General features: G+C 35.6%; 1 protein-coding gene across 2 annotated transcripts; it reads left to right on the forward strand.

Annotated features, from left to right (window-relative positions):
* The first annotated feature begins 6,935 nt into the window (after positions 1–6,935).
* hmgb3a (high mobility group box 3a) lies at positions 6,936–12,018 on the forward strand. Of its 2 annotated transcripts, XM_087259626.1 has the most exons (6): positions 6,936–7,027; positions 7,210–7,219; positions 8,854–9,039; positions 9,166–9,302; positions 10,644–10,818; positions 10,898–12,018. In XM_087259626.1, the coding sequence occupies exons 1-6, from the start codon at positions 6,963–6,965 to the stop codon at positions 11,075–11,077; spliced, it is 753 nt and encodes a 250-aa protein (XP_087115752.1). In that variant the 5' UTR covers positions 6,936–6,962; the 3' UTR covers positions 11,078–12,018.
* The last annotated feature ends 635 nt before the right edge of the window (positions 12,019–12,653 follow it).

The following is a 12,653-nucleotide window of genomic DNA, read 5'->3' on the forward strand; positions in this document are numbered from 1 at the left end:
ATGAATAAATCTGATAGAACCTCCCCACTCTCATATCAGCCAATCAGTGTGAGCATGGCTAATCAGCTTGCTGACATCATCCATAAAAACATGATTAACCCCAAGTTTGCCCAAGAGTGAAATTGTACTCACTATTTACTCTCCTTAAAATGGTTTCTTTTTCCTTTTAAATGCAAAAGAAGATAGCTGAAGAAAGCTAAAATCCTGTTATCATTGATTTCGATAGTAGGAAACAAAAATACTATGGAACCCAATGGTCACTGCTTTCTGAGGTGAAACATTTTCTTTGGAAGAATGAAACTCAAACAGTTGTGTGATGACAGGATTAAGATTTTTGGTAACACTTAAGTTAGGTCACTATTTATGCTAGTAACCACTGGCTTATTACCTGCCTATTATGAAGTTATTGTTCATAGTTAAGAAGTACGATTTAAGTGCCTTTAAACTTGGTATGGTTGTAGGTGCCAGACATACTGGTCTGAGTATTTCAGAAACCTTAAACATTTACAGAAAATGGTCTGAAAAATAAAATCAATCCAGTGAGCTGGAGTTCTGTGGGCGCAAATGCCTTGTTGATGGCAGAAGTCAGCAGAGAATGACTAGACTGGTTCAAGCTGATAGAAAGTCAACATTAACTTAAATAATCACTCAATACACACCAAGAGCAGCTTTGAATGCACAACACGTTGAACCTTGAGGCGGATGGGCTACACCAGCAGATGACCACACCGGGTGCCACTCCTGTCAGCTAAGAACAGGAAACTGAGGCAACAATTCACACAGGCTCACCAAAATTGGACAATAGAAGATTGGAAAAACGTTGCCTGGTCGGATGAGTCTCAATTTCTGCTGCGACATTCAGATGGTAGGGTCAGAATTTGGCATCAACAGCATGAAAGCATGGATCCGTCCTGCCTTGAATTAACAGTTCAGGCTGGTGTTGGTGGTGGTGTAATGGTTTGTGGGATATTTCCTTGGCACACTTTGGGCCCATTAGTACCAATTGAGCATCGTGTCAACGCCACAGCCTACCTGAGTATTGTTGCTGATAATCTCCATCCCTGTATGACCACAGTATACCCATCTTCTGATGGCTACTTCCAGCAGTATAATGCAAACTCAGACTGGTTTCTTGAACATGGCAATGAGTTCTCTGTACTCAAATGGCCTCCACAGTCACCAGATTTCAATCCAATAGAGCACCTTTGGGATGTGGTGAAACAGGAGTTTCGTATCATGGATGTGCAGCCAACAAATCTGCAGCAATTGTGTGATGCTATCCTGTCAATATGGACCAAAATCTCAGAGGAATATTTCCAGTCCCTTGTTGAATCTATGCCATGAAGGATTAAGGCAGTCCTGAAGGCAAAAGTGGGTCCGGTATTAGTAAGGTATACCTAATAAAGTGGCCAGTGAGTGAATATTTAGGACACATTTCTAGTCTGAAAGCCTATTTTAACTGTAGATGTAACAGCACTTTGATGTGGCACACTTAGCAACCCTGTAGTGGCACACTGACATAATTCTTACAAAACAGGAAGATATGTGCTGTAATTCATGTTTTGCATTGCTTGCCAGGTAAAAAAGGGATTTTGATGAATGTTTCGGGAATTTCATTGGGCAGCATAAAGCTGGAAGAAAAGTATAGGCTATACAAGTGCATCCTGTGAGAAGAGTCAAAAAATCTGTTTTATGTCTTGAATGAAGCACCAAATTTTGTTGGTCTTGCTATTTTCAGGTTCAACACTGAAGACATCTATCATAAAAAAATGTAGTACAGTATAAAACAAAATGGGATTATTACTGTCTGCCATAGCCTTTGAAATCATAGCAAAGAAAGTACACCTTGTATATAGTACATCATAACAGGACAAATGTCTCCCTGGTGCATCCACAAACGATTTGCCCTTGCAGGCTGCTTTATGTGCTGGTAAATTTGTTTTCATGCACCTCATCTGAAATATCTCACAGTGTGTACTCTTAAAACGCAGACAAAATATAAAACCATCTATATATAAACCATCTGCCAGAGGCCTCCAGTGCCTAACATCTGCTTCTACAGATGTGTGAGATAAACAAAGATGAGAAAGCTGCATTCAGTTGACACTTTATTAGGTACACCAGTGCTATATCTACTAATTAATCACACGGCAACAACTCATTTAAGCATTACTTTATAATGTGTAATTTACATATACTCATGCACTGTAAGAAACTTTAAATGGATTGAACGTAAAACTATTAAATTGTTCCTAAAAATCCTTAATTATTGTGTTGTTTCATTTTAAATAAGCAGAAAACAAGCAGTGAAAGTCTTTTTTTTTGAGTGTATATGGCGCATTTACATAGGCAAGTTCAAGAGGATCTGCTGATCTTTACAAAATGTTAGCTTTTTTAATATAGTAAATGTGTAGTAACACCTTTTTGATGCATTGATCACCATTTGCATTACCACAGTTTTATTTTAAATGTCATGGTTAAACTATGATTCCTGTATGAAACATATTTATTTATTTATTTATTTAGTTAGTTAGTTAGTTAGTTAGTTAGTTAGTTAGTTAGTTAGTTAGTTAGTTAGTTAGTTAGTTAGTTAGTTTTGTGGCAAAACAATAGTTACATTTCACAAGGGATTTAAACCAAGCATTAGAATGGCAAAGGAAGATGGTTGTTGGTAAAGATGTGCTGGTCTAGGTATCTCAGAAACTGCTAATCTGCTGGGATTTTCTAGCACAACCATCTCTAGGTACTACAGAGAATGTTTAAAAAAAGAAAATGACCAATAAGCAGCAGTATTGTAGGCAAACATGGTTAAAGGAGAATGACCAAAGCCAACAGTAACTTAAATGGTTTCTTGTTACAACTGTGTGCAGAACAAATCAAACTGATCACAAAACACAATGTTTGAAGCAGATAAGCTGCAGAAGCAGAAGACTGTGGCAATTCATTTAAATGGGGTAATAGAAGATTGAAAAAATTATCCTGATTATTCTCTCATTTCTGCTCTGGTGGTTGGGTGGTATATGGTCAGAATTTGGCGTGAGGATGAAAGCATAGAATGATTTAGGCTGCTGTTTGTGTACTTGTATGAAAATACTTCACTTTATCACACTTTTGGCCCAGTAGTACTAAATTAAAGAGTTAGTTTACCCTTAAAAGGAAGAATTACTCACCCTCAAGTGATCTTAAACCTTTTTGAGCTTCTTTTTTTTTAAATTTTTTGGAAAATGGTCACCATTGACTTGCATAGTAGGAAAAGGAAATATGGAAGTCAATGTTGGTTTCCACCATTTTTCAGAAAATTTTCATTTGTGTTCAACAGAAAAGAAGAAACCCACACAGGTTTGTGACAAGAAAAGGGTGACTAAATTATCACAAAATTTTCAGTTTTGAGTGAACTGTCTCTTTAAACATCACAGTCCACTACAATTTTATTGCAGACCGTTTCCATCCCTTTATGACCACAACAGCCACCCATCGATACTTAAAGCATTACAAGGTGTCACAAAGCTCAAATCATCTCAAACTGGTTTCTTGAACATGAAAGTGAGTTCAAATGGCCTCCACAGTCAGATCCCAATCATATAGAGCACCTTTGGGATTTACTGGAACAGGAGATTCACATTGCGGATGTGCAGCTGACAAATCAGCAGCAAATGCTTCAAGCTGTCACCTCAATTTAGACCAAAATCTCTAAGGAATGTTTCCAGCACTTTGTAGAATCTATTCCACAAAGAATCACCGCAGCTCTGAAGGCAAAGGAGGGTCCAAACTGGTACTAACAAACTTAGCTTTACCTAATATCAGCTATAAGAATTCTCAAATATGGCAAGTTATATACAGCTGAAGTCAGAATTATTAGCCCCCTTGTTTATTTTTTTGCCCAATTTCTGTTTAACGGAGAAGATTTTTTCAACACATTTCTAAACATAATAGTTTTAATAACTGATTTATTTTATCTTTGCCATGATGAGTAAATAATATTTGACTAGATATTTTTCAAGACACTTCTTAACAGCTTAAAGTGACATTAAAAGGCTTAACTAATTAAGTTAACTAGGCAATTAGGGAAATTAGGCAAGTTATTGTGTAATGATGGTGTAATAATGATTTTAATTAAAAAAAAAAACTTTTATTCTAGCCGAAATAAAACAAATAAGACTTTCTCAAGAAGAAAAAATATTAGCAGACATACTGTAAAAATGTCCTCGCTCTGTTAAATATCATTTAGTAACTAGATTCTTAAAGTTTGAGGACAAACTTTGAGGCTGGCTTGTGAACTCCTGATGGTAATAGTTTATTTAGTTTAAACAGTTTTAAAAAGTATGAAAAGATAAATAGATAGATAGATAGATAGATAGATAGATAGATAGATAGATAGATAGATAGATAGATAGATAGATAGATAGATAGATAGATGATAGATAGATGATAGATAGATAGATAGATAGATAGATAGATAGATAGATAGATAGATAGATAGATAGATAGATAGATAGATAGATAGATAGATAGATAGATAGATAGATAGATAGATAGATAGATAGTGGGCTAGCATAAGTCAAACAAGCCAACCCCCGCTTCTCTACGATATTCTGAAACTGAGATATAGCTGCTGTTATATAGTTGCTAGGTTAGTCTCTTTTGTTGCTATGGAGTTGATTGACAGATTAGACTGATGATGTATCAAAGCTTCTTGCCAGTATGAACAGTTAAAAGCAACACCCATGTCTCTATCACACTGCAGCATGACGATATCAATCTGAACCTCTATAATGGCAGTCTATGGGACCGTTGCTAGGGTGCCGTATCTGGTTGTTAGAGGTGTGGCTAGCAAGTCAAAAGTTCATCAGTTATTGGTAGTTTGGTAGTCTGAGTTAAATGAGCCCAGTTAGAAGTCTGTGCGACAGTCTGATGTAGAGTTATGAGCTCACAAAGTTTGGTGCAATGTTAAGTCAATGGGATTTTTCTGACGGTCCAGGGATGTTTTTCGGACAAACCGAAAATCGGATAAGTCCGAAAAGATATAGCAACCCGAGTCAGACCAGTTTGGAGGTCTGGTGTGAGTTTGGTGGTCATAGCTCGAAAGCTCTAGGAGGAGATAGAGTTTAATTTTTAGTCTCAGAAGAAAAATAGGATAACAATAGTCTGGCTTGCTACACAAGCCAGCCTAAATATTTAAAAAAGAAAAAAACAATTCAAAGAGGGACTAATAATTCTGACTTCAATTGTATGACATACACGTTTTTAAAAATATATGCAAAAAACACTTCAAAACATTACAAAAATTTATACATATCCTTTCAACCATTGAAATTACAATCATGAACATACTGTATATGTTCAAATATACTATATTAGCAATAACTTTATAGTTAAAGACAAAATTGTAAGTAAAACTTTAATTATTTTTCAAATATTTCCCAAATGATATTTCACACAGCAGAGAAATTGTCACAGTATTTCCGATAATATATTATTTCTCCTAGAGAATTTATTTTCATTTGGTTTGGCTGGAATAATTTATCTTTAAATGATTTTTTAAGGTGAATATTATTAGCCCCTCAAAATGTTTTATTTTTTTTGGATTGAATACAGAACAAATCACTGTTGTCCAGTCACTTGCCTAATTATAACCTAACCTGCCTACTTAATTAACCTTAATTAGTCCTTTAATTGCACTTGAATACTATATCTTTTAAAATTACTAGTAATAAATTAAGTACTGTCATTGTGGCAAAGACAAGAGAATTTAATTATTATAAATTATTATATTTTTTATAGTTTATTAAATCTATTATGTTTAAAAATCTGTTAAAAAGTCTTCTCTGCGTAATAAAATATTGAAAAAATAATTTACATTTCACTGGAGGACTAATAATTTTGACTTTAACTGTATGTTCATGCTAGGGCTGAACAACACATCGTTTGAGCATTGATATCGCAATATGTTTATCTGAAATAGTAACATCACAGGATAATTTTTTATTAACGTTTAAAAGATACGGATATTAATAAATATTATATATATATTTTTTTATTATTTATACAATGATGACCTTGTTATTTTACATTTGATTGTTGGATTTCAGAACTTGAATGCTGCTAGACTCAAAAGAAAAGCATAAAGCACTGTTCATTTATTAGTTTTTACTTGTAACCTAGTATAATTTATGCAGATCCACTGCATAATCATTCTAGTTGATCTAAATTAATGACATTTTCCCAAATAAAGCTATTCAAATAATCTGGTAAAATTTTATCTATATCACAATATATATCCCAGTAAAACTAAATATCGCAAAGTCAGATTTTTCCAATATCATGCTGCCCTAATTTATGTATATCAGATTTCCATATGAGCTTGGCCTTCCACCTTGATTTTGTGTGCTACTTGTATAAGAGTATTGTTTTGTTTTACTACTTGATAGGCACATGATCTGTCTGTGATGATATGTGAATCTTATTTCTCCCATATTCACTTTAGAGTGATTCAATAATAATAATAATAATAACAATAATAATATGTTGTAGTTATAAACCTAATAACTGCATGTGACAAAAAATCTAAAAGTAATTTAGGTCCTTAAGGAACTAGAATCACACAATTGTGGTTATATTTACTTTAAAGAACCCATGATTATTACTGTATTATATGTATTTGGATGAAGGAAAGTTCTAAACATGGTCAAAAACCCTGTTAACAGTGTATCATTTATGAGCACTAACCTCACAGCTCTAACCAGACTCGAAGCCTAGAGTTGTTCAGTGTAAGTTCACTAGGCATCCTCCAAAAGTGCAGAGGCTGGGCATACGAAAACCCAAGCCAGGACCAATCTGGAAGAAGGGGCGCTTGATGTGCGTGTAGCGCGGCCCAATGGCGAGGAATGGAGGTTGTTTTGAATCGGCGAGACTGCGTAGCCAATCAGGCCGGTCTCGTGTTGAGCTAGCGCGAGGCTCAGCGCATGGGCTTTAAAGAGGAGAGAGAGGGGAAGACAGTGGCGAGATTTCAATCAAGTCAACAACACAGGTACGGAAAACCGTCTCATTTTCAACACTGCTCATTTCATTCATATTCACATGAAATGTTTAATTTTATGCACTTTGATATTTTCCAAAATATATATATGCAAAATGTTAAAATAGCATTTATTCACTAAAAGCAAAATAAATGCATTTTTGATAATTATTTATTTACATGTGAAGGTCAAGAAGGAGTTTTGTATATTTGCAGTTTGTTTGCTAATATCTGCGTTTTGTCTTTATATAGTGTTTGTGATTTTTTAATATAAATTGCAGAAATGTGTGGAAAGAAGATAAAACTGTTTTTAAAAAAGAAGTCCAATGTATTTTTCTAGCCTTGCTGATATTAATGCTTATAATGTCTTATTTTTTCCTGAAAGATTAAAAGTTATTAAACTGATTTGTATTGGACTGTATTCTTCACGCGCATCGCTGCTGAATATGGCTCGCCGTGTCCTGTCTATGAACCACCCTGCTTCTTCTATGCAGACCGATTTCGATGACATCTTCGCGTAAATTAAAAAAGTATCCTCGCAATCATTCGCTTATGCTATTATTATTTTCTCTCTATCCTAAAATATGAACCTCAAAGCTCTAACCGAATAGGAAATGTATTTTTGCGTTTTTTCTCTTCCAACTTAAACAAGCGCGCTCGCCGTGTATTAAAATGGCTGGCGATTGAGACCATTGACGAACAGCTATTCCTTCACGCAGCAAGGACGGAATCATTTAACACAGAAAACGTTTGTTTTGCGTGCAAAACCGCTCTTTCCTTTCGTTTTCGCTCTGGAATGTCTATCTCTATCTCTTAGTATTAAAATAAAAACGCTGAATAGCCATTTATCCTCTTTTCCAGCTTGACAGTCGCTCTGGATAGACTCGCATAGGCAATGGCTGGCTGTAGTCTTTGTTAAGGCAGGCAGCACTGCGCCAAGCGACAACTTAGAAAAACAGTTAAATACGCCAAAACGCGACCTGACAGCATTTTGCAGCTATTACAAACTAAAAGTGTAACCTTTGTTTTAGCTAATAAACATGTTTTTCTTGTCGTTAAAGCTTCGTGCTCGCTAGAATCGCCTTTTAAACGCGAGGGGGTGTGTATTGCTTTGTTGCACGGTCAACCCATCTGTTTGCTCGCTCCGCAAAGAAGCCATTTTAATGAATGAAGAACAGCAGCGCAAGCCAGAGCTTATAGCAGCTGCTATATATAACAGCATCTATATGCTTGTAAACAGGCAGAACGCTGCAATTCAATAGTTTTAAACCAAGAGCAGTGACTGGCTTCAAATGAAAATTTTATAATGTTTAATCAAAATAAAGAGCAGTTTCTGTCATGAGGATGCATTCTTGTGACAAATAATAATTTTAATACTAAAAGTATTTCTGGGTTTTAGTAGCCACTTTTATAGGCCCCCACCAACCATGACCAAGTGCGTTGATATATAACCTAGAATGTGTATGAAGGCAATACATGGCTAGTCCAAACTTTTGCAATAAAAGATGCATTGCTGACTACTATTGCACGGCGGCCACAAAGAATATAGCAGTGGCATAGTATATTTTCTCCTAAAAAAGGGCAGTGAACATCAATCAGTCTCATTAATAATCAGTTCACATCCCCCCACATGAGAAGGACGGGTCTGGAATTCCCTTTGTGCATCATCTTAGTTTAATAAGCCCTGCACCCTTCTGCTTTTAGAAATGATGCACCATGTAAAATAAAATAACATAATAAATCAAAATACATTTTTAACAGTTGCACCTTAAGAGGTAAAAGGTTGTTTCATGCTCTTTATTTTCTATCATTTAGATCAAATCACAACACAAGAGAAGACTCCAGTAGACTTTGGTCCCTCTCTTCTTACGAAAATGGCGAAAGGGGACCCCAGGAAGCCCAAGGGCAAGATGTCTGCTTATGCCTATTTCGTTCAGACTTGCCGAGAGGAGCACAAGAAGAAAAGTCCTGAGATTCCGGTCAGCTTTTCGGAGTTCTCCAAAAGATGCTCCGGAAGGTGGAAGGTTAGATTACAATGACATTTCTGATATTATGTCACTTAAATTATTATATAAATAATAATGTAAATAATGCAACATGGGGGTAGATTCATGTTCTCAGTGCAAAGGTGTCTTGATTTTGTTGCGCAGGCGATGACTGATAAAGAGAAATCCCGGTTTGAAGACATGGCCAAACAAGATAAGGTGCGTTATGATCAGGAGATGATGCATTACATGCCAGGAAAGAGAGGCAAAAAGAAGGATCCCAATGCCCCCAAGAGACCACCGTGAGTATATTATCAAAAATGACCATGTCTAGTTATTACAAAAAATATTTTGTTAATTTGATGCTGCCAGAAAGGGCTTCAGTTCAGTTTTTGAGTTACATACTAGCAATTGTAGTTTATGTAGTGGTTTAAAACTATAGAACTTATCTACATATTATATACATACATATTTACAGGTAGTTAAGTAGAATATTTTAAATGATTTTTATTTTATTTATTAAATTTCCATCGGCTTAGTCTCTGATTTATCAGGGGACACCACAGCAGAATGAACCACCAACTATTCCACCATATGTTTCATGCAGCTGATGCCCTTCCATTTTCATTTTATTCAAATAAATTAAATAATGTTACTTTAGTTAAACCATGTATAAGACCGGTTTCTTTTAATATCCTTACATTTTATTATGCATAAATAAATAAATAAAAATAAATGATTACTTTATTAATTAAATAATTGACAAATTGCATTTTTGGGGGTATAATTAAGGTAAATTAGCAAAATAAAAATGCTATAATTTTACTTATGTATTTTGTAGTTCTTGCTGATTTAGATAATTAAATAAATGATTTTAAAAATTATGACAGGGTTTCTAATTGTTATTTTGTTTTATATTCTAAAAATGATCAGTTTTTAAAACCTCAATTTAAATCAAATATTATGTAGGAGTTTAAATAGTTTTTCTTGATAAATAATTAAAATTAGGGTTTGAATTTATTAGTCATCAGTTTGTTTACAGAATAGGAAAGCTCTTTATAAATTTAATATTTTCTTTTCAGCTTAATCCCTTTATTAATCTGGGGTCACTACAGCGAAATGAACTCATCCAGCACATGTTTTATGCAGCCGATGCCCTTCCAGCTGTAACCCATCACTGGGAAACACTCCCATTCACACACATACACCAAGGACAATTTAGCCTTCCCAATTCACCTATAATGTATGTCTTTGTACTTGAAACCGGAGCACCCGGAGGAAACCCACACAAACACGGGGAGAACATGCAAAGTCCATACAGAAATGCCTACTGACACAGCCAAGGCCCGAAACAGCAACCTACTTGCTGTAAGGCGATTGCGCTACCCACAGCGCAACGCGTCGCCCCCTATAAATTTATCTAAAAGTTGATAAAAAGTTCCTTTAATTATCCTGTTTATTGATGTTTTAACATTTTAAATATGTACTAAGAGTGGGGGTTAAATGTTATATTGCCTTTCTGTAGTTTGGTAATGAATAACAATAATAAAAAGCTATAATTAAATAATTTTCGTAGTTTTAAAATGAGTGTTATTGCTCATACACAATCATTGTTGAACTTTCCGATCTCTATTGATCAACAGCTCTGGATTTTTCCTGTTCTGCTCTGAACATCGTCCTCAAATCAAGGCTCAGTATCCCAGCCTGGGCATCGGAGATGTGGCCAAAAAACTGGGCGAGATGTGGAATGGCCTCACAGATGCTAACAAACAACCCTTCTTGATGAAAGCCAACAAGCTGAAGGACAAGTACCAAAAGGCATGTCTCCATACTTCCATCCTCCATGCAGCATATTGAAAATCGCAGCAAATTTTACAAAATTTGCATTTTCATGCAGGATGTTGCGGACTACAAGACGAAGAGCAAGGCCGGAGGTGTTTCCATGGGCATGGGGATGCCAATGGCTAACTGTATGCCTCCCAAACCCATGATGAAGAGCAACATGGACGATGAAGAAGATGACGAGGAAGACGAAGAAGAGGAAGAGGATGATGACGAATATGACGACGACGAATAGACTCATTTTTATTTCTCTCAGTGTGTGTGCGTGTGTGTGTGTGTTACAATTATGATACCTATTTCCCCAGTAGATACGGAATACACTGGTGGTCTTTCATAGCCCCGTTGTTGTTTTAATAGAGGTGGAATGTTTCGTGTGCTGTTGGTTAGAGACCGAAAAACCACCGTTTTTGACCTCCAGCTTCGTGTGTGTGTGAGAGCATGTGAAGACCTCACTTCATCACCGTAGCCCGGTGTCTTCCTAGCCCATGTTTGTATGCTTTTACCAATTGTATAACAAAAAGGCCTTCAAACAAGTAACACCATACATTTGTAAATCCCTTCTATTTTTCCTTTTCAGTTTAAGAGTGCGTAGCTCTGTATATGGTTGAGTAGATATCGTTTATGATTGTGGTGTGTTGCATGTGGAAAGGTGTCATAGTTTGGTAACTGTGCGCCGATATCAGACATTTCATGCTGAAGCCGTCATTCTTGTCCAGTTTTAGGAAAAAAGAAAATCAGTGCAAAAAAGAGCAGTTGCCACCAGCACGTTGGTTAGTTTTGTTGCAGGCGGGTGCGCTATATGTCGTTTATTATTATTAGCACATCCGAGATCAGTATAGGAAAGGTATTTATATTATCTTCCCTATAAATATTAACTGTTGTGTGATCTAGGAATGCACTATATATATATATATGTATAAAAGTACAGATTTGTGTAAAATGTGGTCAAACGTTAGCGGAAAACAAGTATGAGCACTCGTAAAAAAAGAAATATCTGAACAAAAAAATTGGCCAATGTTGATTTGGTCGCTGATATATCGTGCATCTCTAGTTTGATTCTCATGTTTTGGTTGAATATAAAGTAAGACACAATGCTGATGATAAATCTGTACTTATCTGTATCTATGATTTTCATTTTATATGTTTGAGGTTTGCAATTAAATTGAAACGTTTTTATTTGTGTGTTGTTTTTCTGGAAACAGACAAAGAATATATAGGATGCCAGCATGAGTCACTTTGACAAGTATGGATAATTAAACTATGGCTAGAATACTGTATATTCTAAACATTTCTACTCCACTTTTCATTTTAATGTTTTATATTTAAAAGACTGAACAATTGGAGGGGGAATGATTTAAGGTGCCTTAAACTAAATAATGATTCCAATGGTTTTGATTGCTGTAGGAGAATTGGGTAAGGTGTCTGTAGTGTATGTTCTGGTTCTCCTAGTTGGGGGGGGGGGGGGGGGGGGGGCGGGGTGGTTGAGCATTGGGCTAACAAACCACCTCATTTAAATACTGCATTTTAATATAGGCTCTGCTGATTTATTTTAACACATAGACAACGACATACAGAATAGCAACATAAAAAAATAATAAATAGAATTAAAAGAATAAAATAACGTTAAAATCTTTAACATTCATAGACAGATTTCAAAACATATGATAAAAAATTTATAAAATATGATTAATATAGGCTTTTTAGTATTGGTTGGGGGCCCCTAATGGGGGGCCCATAATTCCCCTGGGCCCAAAGCGGCTGCTTACCTTGCTTATTGGTTAAGTCGCCCCTAAGTGCATTGTTCTGCAAAG

Source organism: Danio rerio, chromosome 7 (assembly GCF_052040795.2).
Source record: "Danio rerio strain M-AB ecotype USA chromosome 7, GRCz13ab, whole genome shotgun sequence".
Taxonomy (NCBI): domain Eukaryota; kingdom Metazoa; phylum Chordata; class Actinopteri; order Cypriniformes; family Danionidae; genus Danio; species Danio rerio.

Coding starts and splice junctions, on each gene's coding strand:
- hmgb3a (XM_087259626.1), top strand. CDS start 6,963: ATGGGCTTTAAAGAGGAGAGAGAGGGGAAGACAGTGGCGAGATTTCAA. Junction 9,303..10,643: donor AATGCCCCCAAGAGACCACC/GTGAGTATATTA, acceptor ATTGATCAACAG/CTCTGGATTTTTCCTGTTCT. Junction 10,819..10,897: donor TGAAGGACAAGTACCAAAAG/GCATGTCTCCAT, acceptor ATTTTCATGCAG/GATGTTGCGGACTACAAGAC.